Source organism: Propithecus coquereli, unplaced genomic scaffold (assembly GCF_000956105.1).
Source record: "Propithecus coquereli isolate 6110/MARCELLA unplaced genomic scaffold, Pcoq_1.0 Scaffold113, whole genome shotgun sequence".
NCBI lineage: Eukaryota > Metazoa > Chordata > Mammalia > Primates > Indriidae > Propithecus > Propithecus coquereli.
Window position 1 is genome coordinate 1,676,150 of NW_012135303.1, and position 27,378 is coordinate 1,703,527.

Below are 27,378 nucleotides of genomic sequence, written 5' to 3' on the forward strand. Positions count from 1 at the left end.
TCTATTTTCACCAATATTCAAAATGCTGATGTTGAGAAAAGTAAAATCTGTCTAGATTTTATTTAGTCTGAAAAAATGGTTTCGGCAATATTGAGGAAAGTCTAATAAATAATTTCCAATTATGCATCTATATTACATACAGTATCTAAATCACACGAATTTAAGAAGCACATTAGGAAAAAAACTTTTCAAGAAAATGCTAAACATCTGGTTTCTATACAGTTATGATTGAAACAGAGAAAGACTAATGGTGCCTACATTGTTTTTCTCAACATTTCTGCTACAGTGAAAATATACTCCAAATTTCAAAATGCTTTGTTCAAATTTAGCCTTTGAATTTTAAGTATTCTAACATATTTTATGAATGTCTGTAACTGGACAAAACTTCTTAGTTTAAATGCTTCTCTTTTATTGTAATCCTATACTTTTATATAAAGTATGCTACAGTATTAAATATAAGCAAAGAATAATGGTGTCACTACAGTGGTCATAAATGATCAGTAAGAGGACTCAAATTATTGTCTCTCACAAAGTAAGTAAATTGAAACAACGAACAGCAATCTAAACATAAAATCTCTCCACACTGCAAACTAGCACCAAACACATAGTGTAGCATTTTGGACACTTATAAATATAACTTAAACATGCATTGGGAAAAAAATTTGAGGTGATACTAAAATAACAACAATGTAGAAGGAGTCCAAAATGAGAATATTACATAAAAGTGACTAGTCTAAACTAAAAAAGAATGACCACCAATTGTAGGGTATTAGCAGCCACACCTAGAAATTAAGTACCCTGAACTGGCAAGCTACTAGAAAATCAAAATGTTAGTAAAACTATCCATTTCAATATACTTTGTATTAAATCACATGAGTGGGAAAAAAAAAAAAAGATTATGAGATTTTATTTATATGGAAAATGAAGTTTCCCCTAAGTCAGTAAAACCTCATTTAACATAATTTGTAATTTATGTATAACCTGCCCTGAGGTGGAACAAAGTTAAACCTTGACACTATCAATGAAGAGTTTGCTAAACTACTTAACAATGTAATCTAAATTAAGAGATGTTTTAGATCCTATTGGGGATACTGTTTCTATGAAAATAATGCTGCTTAAGGAATGCAGCCATATTCCTTCTACCTTCCTCATTCTAATGAAACTGCTCACTCAAGGGAAACAACCTTCTAATTGTGAGACTCATAGCCTCTTCCAGTTCTTTTCCTAATTGACCTTCCCACAGTGTTTGGCAATGATGACTACCTCTGTCCCCTTCTTGATATTTTCCTCCATTGCCATGGCAGTTTCTTCTAGTTCTCTTACACTCCCTGAGTTTCTGCCCAAGCCAAGAAACCTGGAGTCATCCTTGCTTTCCCCTCACTCACCTTCCCCCACATCTCCAAGTCCTGTCAATTCTACCTCCTAAAGTCTCTCAAATCCAAACACTTTTCTCCCTTATCATGGTCACTGCCCTAGTCATTGCATGCTTCTTTAAAATGGAGTACCTTTATCACTCAGGGTACCTAAGGATTTTCTAAAGCAGTATGGGTGACATAGAGACTCTCTTTCTAGGTTTTCAACTCCTATAAATACTGCTTCCTAAAACTAATCTGCTTAAGATCACACATTCAGTCAGGCATCAGTCATAAAACTTCTCATTTTCTTTTTGTTCTTCACCTACTTAACTAAAGTACAGTGGTGCACTATCTCAAAGTGTAAAATACTTCTGGGTACCAAAGGGACCGTTCAAAATACCGGCATTGTTATGAAGAAAGAGAATGACTCCAGTGATCGCATAACCCAATCCTTTTGCAAGTCAGGTGGCTCCCATTCCTTTGCTTTCAACAAAATTTAAGACAGACCTTAATAACACACCATAAAATATGATTTTTAAAGGTAGAGCATTGTTTGATTTTTGGCAAATAACTCTGAAGGAGTTAAAAGAGTGAAGTGACAATGCCACGTGAAAACTCCTTCCATTTGCATCTGATTTATGTGAACAAGGTTTTCAGCACCACTGCCTCAGCTTAGGCCCTTATCCAAACTGGTATTCCCAACTTCCACTTTTCCTCCTAGTCAATACATTCTGCCTCATGATCGGGTATCTCAAAAACAAAAAGTTAAATAAGTACATGATACCTTATCATTAACCTGTTTAAAAATCCTCCACAATTTCTCTCAGCTACCAGATTTTTTTTTTTTTTTTTTGAGGCAGAGTCTGGCTCTGTTGCCCTGGCTAGAGTGCCGTGGCATCAGCCTAGCTCACAGCAACCTCACACTCCTGGGCTCAAGCGATCCTACTGCCTCAGCCTCCCGAGCAGCTGGAACTACAGGCATGCGCCACCATGCCCGGCTAATTTTTTCTATATATGTGTTTTTTTAGTTGTCCAGATAATTTCTTTCTATTTTTAGTAGAGACGGGGTCTCGCTCTTGCTCAGGCTGGTCTCGAACTCCTGACCTTAAGCGATCCACCCGCCTCGGCCTCCCAGAGTGCTAGGATTACAGGCATGAGCCACCGCACCCGGCCAAACAGATTTTTTAAAAAGAAAAAAATCCAAACACCTCAGCATGATATTCCAGGCCTTCCACCACCTAATTACAACTTACTTCCCTTTGTGCAGCCATATCAACCACTCTCTCCCTATGACCCACCCACGACCCCATACATTGGACACTACTCACCGTGCCCCCACCCAACAGCCACACCCTCATGCTCAGGGGATTCCCTCTGCCTGGAAGGTCCTTCCTTTCTCTCTTCTCTGCCTGTGACACTCCTACTTTTCATTTAAGGCATGTCACAAATGTCATGTCCTCTGAGCAGCTTTATGGGAATCCCCAGACAGTATTAATGGCACTATTCATTTTCTGACAATCATTAACAGAGCATCCATGTTGATTTTGAGAGATATAAATATGAACAAGATAAGGGACTGTCACAGTCTTGTGAGGACAGAAATGATGTCTGACAATTACCATACATTCATACGTTGTTTATACTTCTAGGTAGAAGTCATATCATTGAGCCAGAAGAACACAAGAACAGATGGCTTTATAAAAATAAGAGATAGAAAATGAGCAGTGACAAATAAAAGTAGGAGTTTGCTAGGAAGAATTTAATGCTAGTTAACTGTATATCTAAGGTCTGCCAGATGCCAGAGCTCAAGCTTAGGACAACAGTTAAGAGTGTGGGCTCTAGAATGACAACACCTAGTTCAAATCCCAACTGTATCACTTATTAGTTTACAGAATATACTTAATTTTCCTAAGCTTCTTTTTATTCCACTCTATAATACGAATTATAATAGTGCTAACATTCAAAAGCATTATTATATTAAATGAGGCAATCCACATAAAATAGCACAGAGCTTTATATGTGGTAAATATTATATATAAGAGCTTCTTATATAACTAGTATAACATACTGTCTTTTCTGTAACAGTACATTCTGCTACATTCTGTAACATAAATTTTGAACTTTAACTTCCTAGTTTGCAAAATGGGGAGACCACCTTACTTATGTAATAAGTCTTACATTATGCCAGGCACACAAGAATGCATGATTTCTGTTCTCTACCCAAGTAAAACAAAGATAAATAAATAAATAAAACTTTACTTAGTAAAAATCAATCAAGATTCGCTTCAGTACCAGCAAATTTCATTTCTATGTAGAGGTTTCTTCCCATCCCACCAGATATCCTTCTGAAACTTACCCTTTTCCAAGTAAGACCTTGGAGCCCAAGGTGGGTCCTCTTCAGCATAAGGATCACTATACTCAACCACAGCTGCTTCCTCCTCTTCATAATCTTCCGGGGGAGGTGGTGGAGGGGGGGATTCATCAAAGACTGGTTCTTCCACAGGTGGTGGTGGAGGTGGTGTATCTGAAACTAAGAATGTATCAAGCTGAAAACAAAACTACACATTATGCAAAGTTCAGTATTTCTTCTCCAAGCTTCTAGGTTCATGGAATATAAACCTAGATTTGAAAATAATCATCTTCCAAAAAATGAGTGAGCAAGAGAACTCTTTGTGTCAACTAATGTTCTAAATCTCTAAGCATGACTTTCTCCCCCCCCCTTGGGTTAGTGCTGATGGATGCTGAATAGAGTTTAGCCTACATAATTATTAACTGATCCTCTAGAACCTATTTATGCTAACACGTAATCCTCTTTTCAAGGTATCTGTACACTATATCCAAAGTAGGATATAGCTTTACACTATATACAAAGAGAAGTTATCAGAAATATTAATAATTTGGACATATATAACCATATTTCACTTAAATTATACTGAGTCCGGGGAATAGTCAAATTTTAATAATCTGCTACTTTCCTCTCAAAATTTTTTAAAATAGTGTTTTATCAAATTGGGTAAATTTGGGTAACTTCATCCATGAAGATGTTTTGTTTGTTTACAGAATGATTCTGAATTTCTTCAGGCTAAATGTCCAAGTGTACTAGCAGAGTGATTTAAAATATTTAAAATCTCTCCCATGGAGATTTGCTTCCACAGCTCAGGTACCAGCATACAGTAAGATCTAAACGATTATCTTCAAACTCGGAACTCAAAGCTTTCCAAATGCTTGGTATACACTTGAGCACAACTCAACAGAATAAAATTAATAAACCTGCATTCATCAGCTCCCCAGTTTTAATAAACAGCACTAATTCTTATTTATGGGTTCCAATACTGTTTCTATAAAATTCTCCGAGGAATCCTGTTTATTTTCTATTTTTTTAATCTAAGCCTACTGATTGAATCAAATGGATTTTAGAAGATTGGTGAGACTCAGTCACATCAACACCATACTCTGTCCTATTTCAGTATTCTTCCCATCTGCTGTGCCATTCTACAGTGATCTACTTTGTAAACTTTACTCATTAGACAAAAATTCATTAGTTCTAATGGTTTTTATTAATAAAAAAGATACAGATATGTGATCTTAGCATATACTTAATGAAAAATTACATATGGATGGCGTGAGAAAGAATATATCCAATTTGCATTCATAAGGTAAAAAGACTGACATTAAACAAGCACAAAAAAGTAGATCCAAAGGAACTTTCAAAACAATCACCTTCAGAAATGACACTACAAAATTACTCAAAAATGCTGCTATTGCTCATTTTTACCTTTCTTACAATTTCCTTACAGCCAGTTTAATAAGACTAACATGAGCTATCATTTTTGACTTAAAACGTTCCAATTACTCAGCTAGCACTTTATAATATATTATTTCATTTAATCTTTACCTCAGGAGGTGGTGTTTTGAATCCTCATTTTATGGATGTGGAAAATGGCTTTCCAAGATTAAGGATTCCTACAGTAAGTAAGTAAGTAGAACACCTGAACTCCAATGCCTGTTATCTTAAAAGCTACACTACTGTAAGATAAATTCAATAACTTTAAAATCATGTTTCATTATTATTCATTCAACAACATCAACTAAGAGCCTGCTAAGACTAGGTATTATGCTCAGCACTGAGGAAAAGCAGTGGGCAAAAGGCATGGAGACATGGATAACCAAACTTTTCATTTACAATTAAGTGCAGTGCTTTAAGATATTATTGAAACACACAGCATAGACCAACCTCTTATGTGGGTGAGAAAAGGCTTCCTGAGACCTGAAGAATGAGTAAGAGTTAATGGGGCGAAGAGGGTAGGATGGTATGGGGGCTTGGATATTTCAAGTGATATAAAGAATAAAACAAGTACAAAGGTAAGAAAGCAGGAAACGTCCAAAGAACTGTAGAAAGTTCATTAGAAAGAGGCATGAGGAAGCTAAAGAGGACTAGGCTGAAAGGACCTTACAAAAGCTTAGACTCTAGCCAAAGAGCAGTAGGAAGCTGCAGGAGGAACTTAAGGAGAGTAATAGGATCTTAACCATAATTCTTACCCCAGCATAACTGGTTCACTATAACTGGTTCCAAATGATTCCAGACTTCTTCCAAATATCAAACTTAATGCAGAGTAAATATGTGCTACCACAGAGTATCTTCAAAATAATATACCTGAAAAGCTTTGAAGATAATTCCAAAAGAAAGGTATATATCTAAGGTGAATGTTTTGAAGATAACATTCATTTGAATGTATAAATCCTGCTAAGTCTCTGCAAAATCAGTCACAGCGCATCTTATACATGATTTTTATTTTGTACATTTTGTATGTGAAAAATGTATATGACCATAGAAAGAGATGAAAAAAACTATCCCAAAAGGTAATCAATTGTGATAGGGTGGTCAAATTAGAGAATGACTTTTTAAAATATAGGTAATGCTGCTATAATGTCTAATAATCATCTACTTAAAACATTTCTAAGTCTTAAATTGGTAATCATGCATTTCAATAACATAGTTTTTTTTAGGTCTATTCATGAAACATTTTGATGTTTCTACAAACTTTGCAACTTTCCCTAATGACTGGTGAAAACTACTGACATCCTGCTTCATAATCCTGTTCAACTTTCAGACCTAGTTTTTTGAAAAAATAAATAAATAAATAACCATTTAGTTCCTATATAAACATTCCTGTTTGACTGATGGATTAGTCTTCAAATCCATCTTGCAATTTCAGTTTCAAGGTCTGGCCTTTACTCCAGAACCTGCTCACAACCACTTTGTTCAGAATGAGTGACATCATCTTGTAAAACATGCAGTAGCAACTGACTAGTGGAATTCTCCAAGGTACACACTCATTATGGTAGTAAAATCAGAAAAAACTCCCACCAAGGTATTATTCAAGTGACTATCTTCACTAATCAAAGTGATTAAAATGAATTTCTGATGGGAAAAAACTTCTACTGTAATGACACTTAGACTTTCCACCTTATATGGATGTGCAGAAAGACACAGAGTTGGAAATGTCCTTCAATTCTGATACTATAATTAATCCTTTTCTACTTGGTCCCAATTTACCCTGTTTAGATGCAGCAGGAAATTTTTAAAAAGAACAGTGAACAGTGACCTTCTATCCCACACTTGACCTCACAAGCCTGGCAAAGGGTTTACACTATAGCTGTGCTGGGCACATGCTGGACCAGCTGAACCTTGCTGAGAGGCCATTTTCTCCCTGGGCTAGTGTGGGTCACACACAAACCAAAACAACAGTGAGTCCCAATAGCATAATTTAAAAACATATAAAATCTACCTAATTATATGTGAAAATAGCTCTTAAATTTAACAAAACATCTTACGAAATCACAGTGTGGTAAACATTATGGGTATGTAGGGGGTGCCTTCCAATAAACAGAAGTAAGTACAACAGACTATTCAGAAATCGGCAAACAGAGATGCAAAGGCACCTGAAAGAGACACTGTGCCCTCAGGCCAGTAAGACTGGATTATAACCAGTTAAAATACAAACCCATCTTCAAAAAGAATGTGTCAATAAAGGCGGGGAGGCAGTTAGCTGTAGAAGCACAAAAAAAGAGGGACCAAAAGTGTCTGCTATGTGTCAGATGCTTTTCTAAATGCTGGAGAAACAGCCAGCAAACAAAACAGGGAAAAAAAAAAAAAAAAATCCTGCTCTCATAGAGCTTGCATTCTTGTATTCGTAATGCCCATTTCCAAAGAAGTAGGTGTCCTAAGCAACAGACTGCAAACATTTCTATCCCATCAGTGAGGCCGTCCTTGTTATGAGATGTATACGATGAGTTACGTTGGCCTGATGACATTAAATCTTTAATATAATTCCCCTAGTTCAGATTTCATGCACATCATGCAACCTTATGATTGTGATGTGGCCCCTCATGTAGACAGCTCACAAGAATTCATCCATCATACAGACTATGCTCATGGTATCTGTGACAGCAATTCCTCACTGAATGTTGATATAGGCCTCCTGACCTTCCTTAATGCCTCCCTAGCAGAACGCTTCATGTGTCAATAACATCAGTTATCTGATTCTGCATGGCTCAGTACTAGACCACAGGCCAACGTAAATCCATCGCCAATCTATGAGGCCTCTTAGGAGACAGACAGGCAGCTTGGTCCTCTAGGCCCTACCACCACGGCATGGCCCTTTTTACAACCTGGAATCACAGGACAGAAGGAAGAGTCACAGGCCACCTACCAGACCCTAAAATTCCAGTGATAGGAAACTAGACTACTACTTATCTGAGCAAACGAGACAAAAAAGATGGGATATCTGGTGATTAAAGAGTATCTCCTCATTTAGGTGTGATCTTTCTTTTCTTACATGTGCTTCATTTTATATTTATTTGTCTTAATCTTCACTACTAGATTTCAAGCTATTTGAAAATAGAAAATTCCATCTTATATTTATCATCCCCACTAGCTCTTCAGTGACTTGTTCATAATATTAAAATATTTGAAATATCAGCAAATGAATGACCATTTAGTCAATCATATATAAATGACATTTTATGCCTATAATCTGGTCTACAGCATAAAGAAGACATAAACTTACTATTTTCTTGGACTCTGGCCACAAATCCCATTAAAGGTAACTGAGGAGTTACCTGTAGGATGGAGGGAGGAGGAGGAGCAAGAGATACTGCAAAAACAAAAAAGGTGTGGAGGATAAGGGGTAAGGGCGAGTTACATTAAAAGGAAAGGATAATACAATAAAACGAACATACAAAGGAGGGAAATCACTATTCACAAACATTTTATAAGTGATCTTAAGAATCCCCTTTTGATGGATAATTCATTAACACATAAAACAAAGTATTTAGGGAATTTTTAGTAAGTTTTTAAAAATTAAAAAACAGGAAGCATTTATCATATACAGATCTACCCTAACACATAATGGCAATCGATCTTTTTCATATTGATAACATACCTTCTCAAAGAATTTCTATAGATTACCATGAATAAGTTGGTTTTCTGGATTTTCCCTTGAAGGTTGTAAGTTTAAATCTTTGTCAATACAGGAGGAAAAAAAAAAACCATTACATCCCAATATTCTAAATTTATACTTTTTATTACTTCAATAATAGGCAAATTAATTGGTTCTTCATTCATTAATTAAACAAATATTTACTGACTTCCTACTAAGTGGCAAACACTCTGCTAGGAAACCAGTATCAAAACCATTCTCTGAGAGTCAGGTGCTATGTCATTACAATTTTTCATAATTCTAACTCATTGGCACATTTCCTCCCTGACCCTACAGAAAAGTACTGGCCTTATTCAAATCATCCCATTCTCCTTCCCAAGGTATCTTTCCCTCCACCTCAATCACTTGGCACAGTGCCTAGGACTAGTAAGCCTTCAACAAATGTTCAACATATATAAATGCATGAATAAACTAGTACATACCAAGCAATTTCACAAGATTAACTCTACAGTTATAGTTTCCTTTAGAATGTGTATGGTTATGCATCTTCTTATAGAGTATGCCTTTACTAGCTCCAAATTATACTTAAGACAAATAAAACTGAAAACATCAATGTGTCTCTGCCCTCAAGGAGATGAGATCCCATTCGGGAATAGAAGAGAAAATAATAATCTTAACTCAACAATATTTGTCACAATTCCCTGAGTGGTGGTGGTGGTGGTGGTGGTGGTGGTGGTACTAAGGAGGGTTACAAAGAAATAACTTCTGAGCAGGTACTTGAAGAAAAGGAGGAGTTCACCAAGCAGACAGAGGTTGAGAAAGATAATCAAGCTGAGAGAACCAAGTGAGGACAAAGGCTGAGGAGCATAAAATAACATGACCAGTTCACAGGACCAGAAATGTTTCCACATGGCTAGCATAAGATACCTGAAAGACAAAGTAAAAGATCTGTAAAGATGAGTGGGTAGATATGAAACAGGGAAGGACACTACATACCAGGTGAAAGAGTGCTTAGTGGAAAGAGATTGGATTTTAAAGTCACCAGGCCTCAAATCTCTGATGTATCATTTCCCTGCCGTTTGGACAGCAAGTCAATTAACTTCTTCCAACCTATTTTATAGATGTGAGATGAAAAAGAGATAATACAACCTACTACGCATAGTGGTTGCGAAGATAAAAAAGACAATGGATGCAGAAAGCATAACCTAGTGACTGGGACATAATATTAAATAAATCAAAACTGTTTCTATAAACAAAAAGGTGAGAACTTTAAAGTGCAGAAAAAGAGTACTTGACAACTAATGATTTAGCTAGCAAATAAAGGAGAGCAACAAGCTGAAGGTGATTCTTAAATTTTTAGCCTTCATAACTATGAAGTTAGAGGTGCCATTAACTACATTCACTTTGGCGGTTAGTGCTGGGTAAGAAATGGGCTGGCAAGTAGGTAGGTTAGGGAGAGATAATGATATGATAAATTAAATGAGATGTATGGAGGTAATTTAAGCATAAATACGAGAGGTAATGGGAAAATATGGGTTGAGTTTATGTGAAAAATCAAAAGGTACAGAGATACTACTCATCAGTAGAGAGACAACAGTTAATGCCATGAATAGCTGCAAGGAGAACATACAAATGCATATGCAGAATTAAGCAGATAATCTTGAAGAATATTTAGACATAAGGAACAGAGCACTATAATCCTAGAAATGGTACCTTTCTTTAAAAGATACATTTGGTTAGGTTTTTTTCCCTAAAGTCATAAATCTTCGCAGTAAATCCTTGGCTTGTGTGTCTGTCTCCCACTCAGAGGCTTAGAACAATTGTTGACGTGTTCACAATACCCTGTTTCCAATACTTGGGATAAACAGAAGTCAGTGAATAGAGAAGGTAGCAGACATAAAGTAGATAAAACTGAGAAACAGCAGCAGACAGCAGTTGGTACTAGGAGAGTGGAAATAAGGTGCATGTTCATGTCAAATAAGATGAAACACTTCTGTTGGCACATATCCCAATCTTCCCTGTAACAGAAAAGTAGGAAATTTCCCACTTCAGTCATTGTTTCTCTATCAAATAAAAACACAACATTTTGGTACTTGGCTAAAAAAGAATGATTAGGTGTTTAACCTACAACAGTCTTGTTGTGGGTAGGCTGAATTTTTTAAGATGAATATGCTTATTTCTTTTCTAGTTTTTCAAGTACAAATCTGAAACCACAGTGGTTTTAAGAAGTCCACCAACAGCAGCCAGGGAAAAAACCAATCTCTTATTACTTTATAATAAGTTCAGATTTTTTTTCAAATCTAGTCCACAGCACGTTCAAAAACTCAGTCCCAGGCCGGGCGCGGTGGCTCACGCCAGTAATCCTACCTCTCTGGGAGGCCGAGGCGGGCGGATTGTTTGAGCTCAGGAGTTCAAGACCAGCCTGAGCAAGAGCGAGACCCCGTCTCTACTAAAAATAGAAAGAAATTAATCGGACAACTAAAAATACATAGAAAAAATTAGCCGGGCATGGTGGCGCATGCCTGTAGTCCCAGCTACTCGGGAGGCTGAGGCAGGAGGATCGCTTGAGCCCAGGAGTTTGAGGTTGCTGTGAGCTAGGCTGACGCAACGGCACTCACTCTAGCCCGACCAAAAGAGTGAGACTCTGTCTCAAAAAAAAAAAAAAAACCAAAAAAAAAACTCAGTCCCATGGCCCGGTGCAGTGGCTCACGCCTGTAATTCTAACACTCTGGAAGGCCGAGGAGGGAGGATCGTTTGAGCTCAGGAGTTCAAGACCAGCCTCAGCAAGAGCGAGACCCAGTCTCTACTATAACTAGAAAGAAATTAGCCAAACAACTAAAAACAGAAAAAATTAGCCGGGCATGGTGGCACGTGTCTGTAGTCCCAGCTACCCGGGAGGCTGAAGCATGAGGACTGCTTGAGCTCACGAGTTTGAGGTTGCTTTGAGATGAGCTGACACCACAGCACTCTAGCCCGGGCAACAGAGTGAGACTCTTGTCTCAAAGAAAAAAAAAAAAAAAACACTTAGTCCCATCTGGGGTTTACAAAGGTCAACCCCAAATTCTATATTTTTTGCCCAGGGCAAACCTTTAACATGGTGGTCCAAATTAATTCCAATACCATAGCATTTTGTTTTTAGACCACACGGATTTCATCTAAATAGAACACTTGTGAACCAGAATATACTGACCTACTTTAGACTAGATTTATCTTCCTTAAAAGAGATGAAAGTGAACTATTCTAGGAAAATTTAAACAGACTTTTGATGTAAAGAATTGTTTGCAATATACAGTTCTAGCCCAAGGCATTTTGTGCACACGTAAGATCGGGAAGTAACTATAAACTTGTTTTCATTCCATTTAGCTAAGACGACTCCTCATGTGACAGGACTCTTCCTATAACTGCCAAAAGGTCTCCAAACTTAATTTCGGTTATATTATTTTCACAATATACAATAATGAAGCTAATGTGAAGACAGGCTCACCAAGTGAGTAGAATTTATAGAGATCATAAGTAGAATAGCTGTAAGAACGATAGCTATGTGCTCGGATGAATCTGTGCTGATGAAATGTACAGATTTTCTAAGCATAACCTTCCTGGTTATCTATAAAGTCCTCTGAAGCACCATCTTTGAGGCCTGGTGTTTTTACATGTTCAATTCAAAGAGTTTGGAAAAATAAAACTGGGCTTTTACATTTTATTTTTACAGCTTTATAAATACTGAGAAAATTAGATAAAATAAAAACTCTAAATACAAAACCACTAAAGAACATCACCTTTAGAGGCCATACTTACGACAGCCCATTCAAGTTTAGATGCTTGTATTTTACATTCCAGTGACAGAAATAATTTAAGCAATTTAAGAGTAAAATATTTTCTAAACATGGATATCAACTTAGAACAGAGAGTATTTAAAAGTGAACTTAACCTATCAGTAAGAGGAGCTTTTCTAATGGAAAAGAATGTGGCTACCAAATAGCTATTAGTCGTACAGACTCAGAAGGGTTTAAAAAAAATGGATCATTTTTGTTATTCGTTTTCATGTTTAAAAAAATCACCATATGAAGTTATTCCAAGAAAGAGTAGCAGATTAAAACAATTTAAAAATATAACCTGTGTCTAACGGTGTAAAGTGTCTATTTGGTTTACTTCGTTAAGGGGTGGGGAACCTGGGGCCTCGAGGCCACATGTGGCTCTCCAGATCCCCAAGTGCGGCCCCTCAACCAAATCCAAACTTCACAGAACAAATCCTCTTATTAAATGGATTCGAGGCTTAGTGTTTTTAAATGTTCAATTCAAAGAGTTTGGAAAAAGATTTGTTATTAAAAGGATTTGTTCCGTAAAATTTGGATTCGGTCAAAAGGCTACACTCAAGGACTCAGCACACCCTACAGATTGCCTCAAACAGAGATTCGAAAACAGCTTCTTGCTACTGCTCTTGCTACTTGCTATTTATACTTTGCTAAAGTTCACCATATCTGTATTCTTCTGGAGATTTATGGTAATACTGTAACTTAACTAACCATTTAGTGAACATATGACATAGCTTTTCTTTTGCAGTATGATCATCCCAACGTTGTTTTTACCCTGTTTCTTTTTAGTAGTTTTTAATACCATTAATAAAGCCTAACATTTTCCATTTGTAAAACAGCCTACCCATTCAGAAATTCCTCTCTCTCCTATAACTATATATAGTTGTATCTGTTGGAATCAACATTCCACTTTGTGAATTAGATTTTTTTAAAGCCTTTGTTGTAATAAAGTATGAGCAGTAAAATGCTATTTTCTACTAAAGGCCTTAGTAGTCAAATGCCACAATAGTGATTGCTTACCAAACTAGGTTTATGTATGTATATGTAAATCTATATGTACAAATACATATACGTAGATACATGCATAGTCTTCTTTACCACGCAGGTGCCTCATATTTACATTTAAACTAAAGACTGTTAACTCATGATTAGCCCTATGGATTTCAATGACCCTCCTCACTACTGGCAAGATGAATGATAAATTGGTATTTCTGTTTCTCTGGCTGGGTTAGATTAAGGAACACTGAGAACCAAAGGGATTTCAGTTATGCCCTGGTCAATAACTTGTTTCCGAAATAATCTCATTAGAAAAGATCTGTGCTCCCAACTGGAATTAGACACTGGGTGTTCCATATTTTAATTCCTGTTATAATCCCCTTCTAAAAACTCAAACCATCCAGGCGCTTGTTTGTATGTGTGTGTCGGGGGGGAACTCTAACCAAATTGTACATTAACAAATATAGTAGTAATAGTTCTGCTAGATTTATACCCCACAGAATCCCACTGAATTTACATTCACATTAACTCACTTCTTCAGATGCATGCATTCACATCAAGTCTCCAATTGTTAAATTTAAAAAAACCTGCTCATAAAACACCTGGGATCATTTTTGTTAAATCAGAAAATTAGCTACTTAAGAAAGCACAACAAATTTTCTTATTTTAAATATGAAAAAACAAGGAGAAGTATAGGGCCAGTGGAAATAATACAAGAGACTTATGCGATATTCTTTTTTTTCTTTTAGAGATGACATCTCACTATGTTGCCCAGGTTGGAGTGCAGTGGCTATTCACAGGCGCACTGTAGCCTTGAATTCCTTGCCTCAAGCAATCCTTCCGCCTCAGCCTCCCAAGTAGCTGGCATTACAGGCAGATGCCACTGTGCCCATCTCTTACATAATATTCTAATGCAAATGAAGTGGAAGTACATCTAACAACCATAGAACACTGGTTCACAAGGCATTAAGTCTTGCAAAAAGAGCTATGCAAAGAACATGGTATGGAAAATAATTTTTTAGTATAGGAAAAGCACTCTGATTAACCAACTAACAAAACTGTGGTCACCTTCCTCAAACAGTTACCAAATCCCTGGAGAAGAAAGGCAGAACTTAACAGAGAACAGAAAACTACAGCTAAATTGCCTCACACATTACGCTGAAGACCCAATAATCCCAATTCACCTTACTTTCATGGGTGTGAAAAAATACTTCCTTTAAAATCATTCCATAAAGCAGGGTATATTTCTACCTTAACATATACTTTCAAGTGTGTGAAAGTAAAATTTTCAAAAAAAGTAAGTACTGAAATATATATTTTAAAATGCACTTAAACATGTGCTTAAACAGCCTTCAAATAAATTCTACCTACAGGGGTTCATAGGACTACTTTGGTTCGTACATTCGCAGAGCATGAAATATACCTGTATATACTTGCTATATATCATGTATAGCTGGCCTTAAACTGTAACAGTGAAGTATCTCCCAGCTCTATTATGGAACCAACCCATTTTGGACTGAGACCCATTCTTTCAAAACTCTACAGGATAAGGAAGCTGCATAAGGGCCATAAGCAATAATTGTCTAGACTTCTAAGAGAGCCAAGAAAAGAGCCTATTTTCAGCAGAACTGTGAGACAGGCTATGTCTAACAAACTGAAATTTAAGAATAAAAAATGCATTTAAATACAAACAGCACTTACCAAGTATGGGTTTAGAAAACATGGCTTAAAAGGAGAATGAAAAAGATGGGCAGTTTTGTAAAAATTTAAGTTCAAATTGAGTTTACAAGAATGGTACAACCAAAAACACTAAGTGTGATCAAAGACAGCAGTAAGGGAAGCATATTTTAATTAAGACAGTTGGTATTCACACGATGGTTTGAATTTGTCAGACTACAAATATAGCATTTAATTTAGAGGGACCTAGAACAGTGAAGGGATTTGGATAAGGGAACATGGGATTAATTTGACATTCGACAAATAGTTCCTGAGCAATATTCCCAGGAAATAACTGTATAAAAGACTGACAAGGTCTCGGGCTTTCATGAACTATACATTATAATGGGGCATCCTTCCCTTCTTCCTGTCCCCTCCCCCAAAAAAAGAGGAGACTTGGGAGGGTAAGAGAAAGATTTTTAAAAATCTGAAAGTGGGTAGGACAATAGAAAGAACATGAAACCGTCACCTCAGCCTCAGTTTCCTCACCTGTAAAATACATATGAAAATGATCACCAACCTTATTTTGTACATGACTGTAAGAATCAAATGAGATAATATAAAAAACATTCTTTAAATTGTAAGTGCTATGTAGAAGGAAGATCAAATTTCTTCTGCACGACTCCAAAGGATATAACCATAGGTAGCAGCATAGTAGACAAATTTCAATTCCATAAAATTCAAGGGTTATCAAAGATAGAATGGGTTATTTCCTAATATCAGAGTTGTTCACACATGGGCCTATTGGCCTCTTGGCAAAAATCTGGAAAAACATAATAAGTTGACATGCCATGTCTGTAATAATCACAGAGTCTAATGTTTGCTCTTGCCTTCTCTGGGCACTAAGCAAATCAATGACTATGCATAGCATTAAATATGTGCCAAATTAATTTTTATATATGCATGCTGCAATTGATTATTTATTATCATTAATTATTACAGCTAGGTCAATTTCTCCCAAGTTCCAGTTTTCCCACAATGGGTTTGGTATGAGAATTGAATAAGATAATATAATTGCCTAGCACAAAGTAGCTTCGAAAATGTCATTTCCCTTTTGCTTTGACACTTCTAAATTCTGTTCATGTACGCCCAACTTTCATTATTTGTTACTCACACACCAAGGATGTCTGATTAAATAAAAAGGAAATACTATTCACCACAATATTATTTTTAACAGCAAATAACCACTAGCACATTCAAAAGAATTCTGCTGGGAAAAATTAAGTCCTACAACTTTACATGGAAATCATATATTTAAAAAAAATAATTGAAAAATACAGTATTAGCAACATAGTATTCATTCATGTTCCATTCAACAAATAGTTCAAACCATCTATCATGTGCTAGTTATTTATAATTAAGTGGGTTTTTTTAATTGAATGTTTTTAACCGACACATTCTATAGAATGCAAAAGAAAATCTAACCTGGATTCTGGCTATAAAAAGGTCCTCCATTCATCTGATTCTGAAGGCTTGTTTGTGAAGTTATGGAAGGAGGGCGTCTATAGGGCAACGAGCCCCCTATTGTTGGGGGAGTATGGCGAGTGGCAGGCCTATTCATGCTGTAGAATTGAACAGGATGACCTGGAAAGTGGACAGAACATAAATCTATCATAAAAGAAAATTACCTCGGACAATGAAACACTTTACCGATAATGCCTAAATCTTAATAATTATTAAAATTTAATTGCTATCTGAAAAACACAATGCAAGGCAATATTTATTGCTAGCTGATATTATTATAAATCAAAGTGCAAAAGCAGGAAAGTAAACAAAAATAGGATTAAGTTTGGAAAAGCTACATCTAAATAGATTACTAAATAACATTATGATTTTATTAAATTATAATTTAATGGGTTTTCAAAATCATCACAATTAATTCAAATTTTTATCTCCCCAAAAAACAGCCTCTAAACACTGAAAACTAAACAAGATAAGAATGACATTTGGGAAAGCAAAAGAAAAAATGTCTGATGCACAGTCTTATTCCAAAATAATAAATAATGGTAAGGATAATAATAAATTTAAGGTAGTAAAGAAATTTATTTAAAGGAAGACGTATTTCAGCAAAAGGTGAAATGACATACTTCCAAATTAAACACATCTTTATTCAATCAAAAATATCCATCTCTAAAGCTAGATTATCTTTTGTTTTACAATTAAAGAAATTCACAATTATGAAAAAAACTAAAATTCAAAATCAACCAAAATATATCTTATTTTTAATATCACTCCTGAACGTGTACATATTTATCATCAATGTCACTACATTTTGCTCTCTTGAGAGGTCTTCAACAGCTAATGCCAATTGGAGACACACTTCCCGAATCCATCAATTTGCCAATACTACAATCCAGTTCCTAAATTTTACCCTGACTTACATTCAGCTGAGGGCCTAAACAGAGCACTAGAGCACTCCAGCGGCAGGAAAGCAGCAGAGGTCAAGGGAGAGAGAAGTGAGAGTAAAAGAGGAGAACGGAAGGGGAGTATGAGGGGAAGAAAAGACAAAGAAAGGGGGCAGGGGAAGGGAGGGGAGGAGAGAGAGGGGAGGGAAAAAGAAGAAAAGGAAGGAGGAAGGGAAAGAGAGGAAGAAGTGAGGGGAGAAGTGAAAAAGAAAAAAATAAAACACTTTTGCCAAGCCCAACAGGAAGCCAGAGGGCAAGAGTCCATTAAAGTACTTCATGTGAAGGGGAGAGAACTGAGGATAGGGGAGAAATAGAAGACACAGGGCACAGTCTTCAATCCATCTGTGCCTAAAGTTATCCTGAGAATTTTTTAGTTCTAAAGTGAACTACATGAAACTCAGTGAGACAAGGCTTAATAAAAATAACGTAGAATTTAATGAAAGCTTGTTTGCTTTGTTCAAATCTTCATGTTCACAAACACTGCAGTTATATCCTCTTCCAGCCTTTACATTTCTCAGCTGAGTCTGTCTTTATTCTAATATGCAATTCTATCTTCTTGGTAATTTTAGTTAAATATTGTAGAAGTAAAAAAACACTTCTGACAATTTTTCATCTTATTTATGATTACAAAATGGTTTTATGTGATTAAAATTGTGCCACACAAATTCCATAAATGTATCCAACTTGGATTTATATGATGTCATATAAAGAATATTATAATAGCCCTTAAGATTTGCTATACAGCATTTAGTGTTTTTACATACGTATCAAACTCTGAAACTCAATTTTATTGTATAAACTCTTAAGCATGTAAGCTTAAACATAATCCACTTTCAATTGAGAACTCTGTAACTGTGATAAAAATGTAAACATATAAACAAGTAAACTATAATTTTAAGGGCGTACTGAGGCCTTTGAACCACTAAATATGAAGACATTATTGGCATTTTAGTAATTAATCTATAACAAACTAATACAAATCTAGTATCAAGTTAAAAACTTCTGATGATTAATACCATTAGAAATTTTACATATTAACAGATCCAGTCTAAAACCTCACATGTTGTAAGTCTGCAGTGATTCAAAGACACTACATAAAAGAGTCACTATTCATACTATTAATGAGAGATTTGCCTTGTTTGGGGTTAAAAAAAAAAAAAAAAAAGACAGCTAATTATTACAGATCTAACTATAAAACCTAAAACTAAAAACTTCTAGAACACAGAACAAAATCTTTATGACCTTGGGTAATAAGTTCTCCGATATGACACCAAAAGCGCAGTCCATAAAAGAAAAAAAAAATTGATAAATTGGACTTAATCAAAATGAAAAATTTCCACTATTTGAAAGACATTAAAAAAATAAAAAGACAAGTCACAAAATGGATGAAAAGATTTGCAATTCACATAACTGACAAAGGACTCATATTCAGAAAATTAAAGAACTCAGTAAGGAAAGAAACAACCCTATTTAAAAGGTGAGAAGAAGCAAAACATTTGAACAGACACTTCATCAAAGAAGATATACAGACGGCAAATATGCAAGAAAAACATGTTCAACATCATTAATCATTAGGAAAATGAAAATCAAACCATGAGAAACCGTTATACATGTATTAGAATGGCTAAAGTCTTAAAAAAAAAAAAAATGACAGTACCAAGTACTGACAAGGATTCAACTAGAAACTCATATATCACTGGTGGAAGTGCAAAATTGTACAGCCACTTTGGAAACAATTTGGCGGTTTCTTATAAAGTTAAATATTCATTTACAAAACCACCTGGCAATTCTACTCCCTAGGCATTTACCCAGATGAAATAAAAACTATGGCCAGGCAGGGTAGTTCACGCCTGTAATCCCAGCACTCTGGGAGGCTGAGGCGGGATGATTGCTTGAGCTCAGGAGTTTGAGACCAGCTTGAGCAAGACCAAAACCCCTTCTCTACTAAAAATAGAAAAATTAGCCAGGTGTCATGCTGTGTACCTGTACCAGCAGCTACTTGGGAGGCTGAGGCAAAAAGATCACTTGAGCCCAGGATTAGGTTGCAGTGAGCTACAATGACACCACTGCACTCTACCCAGGGCAACAGAGTGAGACTCTGTCTCCAAAAAAAAGAAAAAACTTACCTTCTCAAAAAGCCTGTATGTGAATGTTTATGGCTGATTTATAATCACTCAAAACTAGAAACAATCTACATGTCCTTCATCTAGGAAAGGGATAAACAAATTGTGCTATATTCAAATAACAGAACACTACTCAGCAATAAAAAGGAATGAAATACTTAAACATTTGACAACATGGGTAAATCTCAAATATATCTGGCCAAAAAATTAGATCCAAAAGGCTTGAAACCATATGCCTTCATTTATATGATATTTTTACAAAGGCAAAACTTTAGAGACAAAAGATAGATCAAGTGCTTAAGAGGAGCTGGGAGGGGAGGAGAAGGATTCATTACAAGGGGGCATGGAGGAAATTTGGGGAATGATAGGGCTGTTTTACATTTCAATTGAGGTGGTGGTGGTGGTTACATGACTGTATACATTTGCCAAAACAAAACTCAAACATATACACTAAAAAGGGTGAATTTTACTGTAAATAAATTGTACCTTAATAAAAAGTAAAGAAAGTACTTGGTGACCCAAAGACACTGTATAAAAGATATTATACTGTCATCGATTAATAAGGAATGTACCTTGCTTTTTGCTTTTAAAAAGCTATAATTATCCACTCACATAACATTATTTAGTAAATACTATGAGCCAGACACCTGTTATTAAATTAACATTTAATTATGAAAATGCAGACTCTCAGCCAACTTAAATAAACCTGAAATTCTTTAGAAGTCCATTGTCTATGATTTCCAATGCTGCTATGATAAGCAACAGATTCTGGTAAAATAGACTTAGACTTTCAATTTGTTATATCAAATATTTCCTATAAAATATATCTTAGAATTATTGTCACAGGCTTTTTTGTTAGTGACTTAACCTGTAACAAACAATATTTCTAATGACAATCTCAAAACCATATAGAAGGGAGCTCCATACTCAATTCACAAATCTCTAATGAAATTCAAGAAATAAAACATGTATATTAATATTTATGCTACCCTATTGGAAAAATGTATAAGAAACTTTACCCTGACTTTCTCAGGAAATTCTAACCTTTGGTCACATGCCACTTTATAGTTAGTACATTATTCTTCATTTTGTTTTAATACGAAGTATAATTAAACCAAACAAACAAAAAAAAAAAATCATAAAGCTGGAGATGCAGGTAAGAAAAGCCAGTTGACCAGATCTGCCTGCCAATGAATATGCCAATACTCACCTGTAGGGGGAGTGGAAGAAACAACAGGGGGAGTTGGAGAAGTGAAGCCATCAGCAAGGGTCTGGGCACCCCCAGCAGCAGCGTCTGGGGCAGTGGAGGAAGGGACAGTAGCAGGAACAAGAGGGGCAGGGGCAGATGCAGAAGCAGCAGGAAGGGGAGGAGTGCCAGCAGAGCCAGCAGGGGCTAACGGGAAAAGAGGAGTAAGAGGCAGCATTAATGACGCAGTCACATTAGGGAGGTTAGAAAAGGCATTACAATATTTAATGTTAGATATTTAGTGCTTAAACACTAACCAGAAGAATAGAGAGTTGGAAAAAGGATGAAACTTGTGTTAAAGGATTCTTAGGTATACAGCAAATAATTCAAGATGCCCATGGTAATGTATAGATTTTTTAATTCATTAAAAGCAAACATTCCTTTTTACCTGAAAGCAGCACTCTGGAAAAAAAAAGTGTTTCCTTTATATTGTTATTTTTAGCATAATATTCTGTAAACAAGATGCAAAACCGAATGCAATACACTAAAAAACAACAGTATTCCATTTTGAATTACACAAATCAGAAAATAGAAATACCAGACAATATCCTTAACAGGTAAAAAAAGAATTTAAAAAAAACACAAATCTTTTTCATGATTTTTTAAAAGGTATTATCTATTTTTTATTATAAGTAAATTAAACATGTAATATTCTATTTATGTCTTTTGTGTCACGCTTTTAAAACTAAATTTCAACTGTGCCCTCAGATCAAATAGGCACATTTTTTGTTTCAGAGAAAAGAGGGTAGCATTTGCAGAGACTAATTTCTAAGAGTCCACTAAAATTAACTGTCAAAACTACTTTTATATTTGCCCCATCCTTTGTTAGCAATGTGATTCTCATGCTGAGTCCTTACTGTGTGCAAAGACATGCACTGTCATACCACTACCTGGAATTAAACATATAACTCATACCAAAGTGGTACTTGAAATCTCAAAGCAGCAATTGAGCCACATCACCAAAGGCAAAAAGGAAGTGCAAAGTGAGCAAAAACTTACAAATCACTTGGTTAAAAATAACAAATGTATAAAGACTTTCCAACATTTATGGAGCCCTAAAGAAAAAAATCCTGATTATGAAGAAAGCCCACCGTAATTAAATCACAAATTAAAATCAAATTCAGGAAGGAAAAGGGAAGATGAAGCACCATTAATGTTTTACCTGGAAACACACTGGGAGGAGAAGGAGTAGGAACAGCAATAGGAACCCCCACACTCCCACTTCCACTGTTCTCCCGACTGCTGCTCCGACTACTTGGGTGGCTTCCTCCACTACTCCCACTGCTGCTAAAGAAATAAGAGCCACCAAAATATGAATATCCACATGGAATAAGATATCAGCACTTCCCAAAATTTTCTGAAGCCTTTCACTTCAAATATGAATTTCTTAATAAAGTTGGGGGTAAACTGGGTTCAACAGCTTGTTTTGACCACATTTTAATAGAATATATTAAAGAAACTGAGAAAGAAGAAAAAATTCTCCACAAATATGATTAATAAATGTTGGGGCTCAACACGTTAAAATAAGAAATATTACCTTCTTATGTTCCAGTTTAATGCCTGTCTGAAGAAACTTCTTTTATAATAAAAACATTTTCCTAAACAGATTTAATTTACAATCATATCTTGATATACTATTCCATATTAATGTTTTATTGTATATAGTTTTTCATCTGTAAAGTTCCACCAAAAAACAACTTGAAATTTCCCACATTTGGTCCACAATTTTTTTTTTCAGATCAACTAAACTATTAACCTTGTAGAGAAGTTTGCACTTCTAGATGTCTGTTCTTTTTCAACTTCCTGACTGCTCAAAGTTGCATCAGAACATGAGGAGAGAGAAGTGGAATCAGATGAGGTTTGGGAGAGTAGAGTGAGGAAAAGAACTTAGTGCTTGGAAAATGAGAGAGATTTAACTGAAGTTATCTGAACAGATTCTGGTACTATGACCATCACATTTTTCACTGAGGTAGAAAAAATACCTGTAAGTTCGATTTCTTTGATTCACAGAAGCTGTCCTCACAGGGCTCTGCTGCGAGGGAGCCATATTACGGGTTGGGCTAGGTACGTAATCATTTGGTACCACTGGAGGACGCACTGGCTCCAGTGTGCGATAGGGGGAGTGCCGCCTACAAAAAGAAGAGCGTATGTATTTTATGATTAAGCAAGTTTCGGCACAATAAATTCATAGAGTTGCCAGTAGTGAAATACAATTTGTAATCAGAGATAGGAAATGTGTTTTATCATAACCCAGCTACCAATTTCAAGTCTTTCCTAAAGTTTCACTTCTCTATCATTAGGGTTTTGTTGAGTAATGTTATTTTTTTAGTCTCCAACCTCATTTCCCTGTGCTAATGCAATTTTGTTCATTTATTCTCAGAGAGCACAAAGGTTCTCCACCATTTAAGCCAGTGTCTCCCAGATCCTACTCTTTTCTTAGAGTTTGAATTATTTTAGTATCATGTTCCCAACTGTACTGCATGAATGCACTAATGATCCTCCTCTCCCCTCTCTCCCTAACCAAAGATAGGAACTAGATTTCGGATCTACAATCCCCACGCTGATGATCAATACTAGCCATAATAACTCATTTCCCTTCCTATATACTAAATACATAGAAATTAACATGTAACTGTACACAAAAATACACAATTTAATCTCATCTTCCATTCTCACAACCTCGCTTTTCTCCCTCAACTTCTCTCTCCTTTCTCTTTCCCCCTTCTTGGAGGGAAAGACCACCACAGTCCTTCTAACCTTATTTACTTTGAACTATAAAATACAAATCAGACTGGAATTTATTAATATATATTTCCCTCTTTTTCCCAAAACTTCCTTTTAAAGGAAGAGGATGAGAAGAATAAGAAAGGAAATATGATAGGGAATAAGATGCACACTGGAAAATAAGTGATTATTAAATTAGTTCTCATCTCTAAGTTTCCAAATTCTTTTTAACAATGATAAATACTCAACTGACATGAAACTGACATCTTGTACATAAGATTCTGGCTTTTAAAAGAATAAAAATTGGTCAAGATGTAAAAATTAAGAAGTTTTCTTTTCCTGATATAATTTGCTCAAGTGACTTATGTATTTCTCAATAATTCACTTCCCAAAAGGCTCCCTGAGGTCCTTTAAATATTTCTCCTGGGCCATTCAAGTTGTGGCTGATTTTGAATGAGATCACTTTGTAGTGACCTCATTCACTCTACTACCTTTTAAAGTCTCCTTGTATAAATACACATAAACATTAATAATTTAAAATAAATAAGGGGCATTGGATGGAATAGTGGGTCAAAGGAAGAAAAATGAATGTCAGGACTTTGGATTTAAAATACTAAAAAGTTCAGGCATCTCTGAAATTACAACACAAATATAAAAAATAAAATAGGAAATGTTAATTTTCCAACATCTAAGTTGCAATTTTTCCCAGACAATAAAAATGTTCTGTTTCATCCAAGAAAAAAACCCTTTGATAACTGAGCACTATATGGTGAAGGCAATGACATGAACAAGGGGCAGAGGAACAAAATATGGTGACTAGGCAAAGACTATGTGACAAAACCAGGCTGTGACCATCAACTGGTAGAGCAGTGCTCAGTAAATCTGGTTTCCAAGGATTCTGCATTATCAGTGCTAATACACAAGGAAAACAAATACTGCTTTATGAGTATATGTTCAATTTTTGAGAGCAACAGAAAATTTTATTTTTCTAGAGACTAAGTGGGTTATCTTGCTAACAATCTTGATTTAAACCTAACAAAATCCATTAGGCACTATACATGAAAAAAAAGGTAAACGTTCCACAGGAAAATAAAAACAAACAGTTCCTCTCGATCTCTCTACTCTCATTCTGCACCATTATATCCTACTATGTCACTGACATTCTACTCTGAAGTTTAAATCTTATTTGATCCATTAGATTCTTCTCTAATCTAAGCAGAATTAAAACTGTAGTAGAATTTTGTCTACCACAAATAAAGCCATTCTATTCCTGGTTAGAATTCATTTTTATTCTTTTGTCTCCCATTGTTCTAACTATAATTTCTCTTCCAACATAATCCTCCATTAAATCCCAACTCATCTTTGTCCTGCCCTGATCCACGGTGCTTGATTAGGTTTTGTATTTTGGGGGTGTTTTGTTTTTTTGGTGAGGGGGCCAAAACCAAGATTGTCAATTAATAACTTTTTAGCGTATATCATAAAGCCAATGGTTGTCCAAAGCAATTTGTCTTTGACTTATACATTTTTAAAATCCAATTTGTGGTATAGTGACCCTGAAAAGTTGATAGAGGACAAATATTACCCCCCTTTTACAGATGAAAAAACGTAACTGCCGAAAAGCTGACTATGCACAACCACAGAGTAAATAAAATAGCAGAGCTGGACCAGAATTTTAGCCACCTGGCTTCTGGGCTATATTATGCCCACTTGTTCATAAATCTCGATCACAATAAACCGTTTATACTATGATGCTGTAGAAGAAAAAAGTCATGTTTTTGCACTGATTCACCATTTTTAAGAAAAGTCAAATCCAGAGCCCAATTCTATAGGACCAAACTAAAGCTCAATATTCTCATAACAAATTTTACAGGATTTTATAATCTACACTGCCTTCTTGGGAAGGATAGTCTGAGTTCAACTGCAATACAAAAGTGTGTAAAAATTTTCTGAAAAAAAGGAATTAAAAATTAGACTGCCATTTATAATTGGGCTAAGATTTTTACCTCAAATTTAAAAGTCATTAGAAAAATAATTTCTAAACAAAATCTTTTTAAAGTATAAAGATGTATTTCCCAGGAAAAGGGAAATTTACACACATAAAAAATAATCCTAATGAGAAAATATTCTCCAAATATTCAAAAACACTTTAAATATACGTTGTGCTTCATTTTGAAACGCAACACTACATGAAATGTCTCCAGTTATTATTAACACTTAGTTATATACTCACCCAAGCGTCCCTTTCCCTGACATAGGGGGACTGGGGGGCTTCTGAGTTGGAGGTGTTGTACGCGGCAGCCCACCCATCTTCATATTCTGGGTACTCACCTAAAAAATGTTCAGGAAAACTCAACTCAACTTATATGCAGAGTGAAATAAAGTGGCACTGCTGGGAAACAATGCTATGCTATTTAACAAAGGAGGGGAAGGTTTAAATATAGGAAAAAAAAATTAGAGGCCATGCATTTCATATGCAATTTCTACTCTACTAATTAGTCTATAGTTGTACTCAAAGGACTCTTCCTAACATGAGATTTTCAAATGATTATAAACTTGTATGCAAAGACTTTATTTGCCATTAGGCCATCACACCAACAGATCACTGGTTACACTATTTGATATTACATTCAATTGAAATTACATAGACTGTAAAAATTTTAGTTTTAATAAACAGTAACAATCAGCAACAATAATGCCTTTAAGCAATTCTTTATTTTTTAGATAGCTTCCTTTAGACAGCAAGTATATCACAAACAAAATACATTTCTCAAATAAAAATATGCAACTATGCATATGATCCACTGTAACTAGAGAATATAAACTGTATGCTATATAGAGAAAAAAATTTTTTAATTGTGGACCAGGCTTACAATTCAGATTTTGTTAATGTTTTCTTATGAGGGAATTACCTACCTGAAACTGCTAGAAGTTCAAGTCATGTTCCTAAACATCTGAACCAGAAAGTTAGGGCTGAGGTATCCCATTCAATTGTGAGCAGCACAAGGGCCACAGGCAATGTCCTAGTTCCAATGGGAATTGGACCCATTCAGGCCCAAACTGAAGGTTAATTCAGGCATGAGAAAGATGTGACATAGTCCTAAGTCAGAGCTGAACCATGACTCCACTCACTCTTCTATCCCTAACTGAAAATGCCAGTGTAGGAAAGATGGATAATCTGGGAATAATGGATATAACCAAAGCAGTATGTCAGCACTTATACAGAAAGCTTTAGAAATTTGGATAACTTAAGGAGCTAACAGAAGTCACTCACAAATATAGTTCGAATGCAATCTCACATTGTCTGAGACTACAAATGGATCTGAATTAATGTTTACCATATAGGTTCATATCTGACCCTATTTCAAGCCCCTAATATTCTGAACTGCCATCTTCAAAACATAGGTCAAAAAAGGATCTCGATTTTTCAAAAAAATGTCTAGAGCATTTAAATTATATTTGCAAAATGAAACTGCAAGATATTATATTACTGAATTCAGAATACAGTTGTAATTGTAATTTCAAAATATAAATTTTAAGAAAACAAATCATAATTGTACAC

At 35.5% G+C, this 27,378-nt stretch overlaps 1 protein-coding gene across 10 annotated transcripts in view; it reads right to left on the minus strand.

The window, feature by feature from the left end:
* ABI2 (abl-interactor 2) overlaps nucleotides 1–27,378 on the minus strand; it is an 85,260-nt gene that overhangs the window by 2,913 nt on the left and 54,969 nt on the right. For 2 of the 10 annotated variants that reach the window (XM_012655475.1, XM_012655469.1), the window contains 7 exons: nucleotides 26,050–26,147; nucleotides 23,078–23,224; nucleotides 22,258–22,382; nucleotides 21,060–21,242; nucleotides 16,747–16,905; nucleotides 8,426–8,512; nucleotides 3,712–3,885 (listed from right to left, as the gene is read on the minus strand). In XM_012655475.1, coding sequence (XP_012510929.1) covers nucleotides 3,712–3,885; nucleotides 8,426–8,512; nucleotides 16,747–16,905; nucleotides 21,060–21,242; nucleotides 22,258–22,382; nucleotides 23,078–23,224; nucleotides 26,050–26,147 — 973 coding nt within the window. Of the gene's footprint in view, nucleotides 1–3,711; nucleotides 3,886–8,425; nucleotides 8,513–16,746; nucleotides 16,906–19,709; nucleotides 19,725–21,059; nucleotides 21,243–22,257; nucleotides 22,383–23,077; nucleotides 23,225–26,049; nucleotides 26,148–27,378 lie in introns of all 10 variants that reach the window. The other 8 variants (XM_012655517.1, XM_012655482.1, XM_012655508.1 and 5 more) reach the window with 7 other exon arrangements.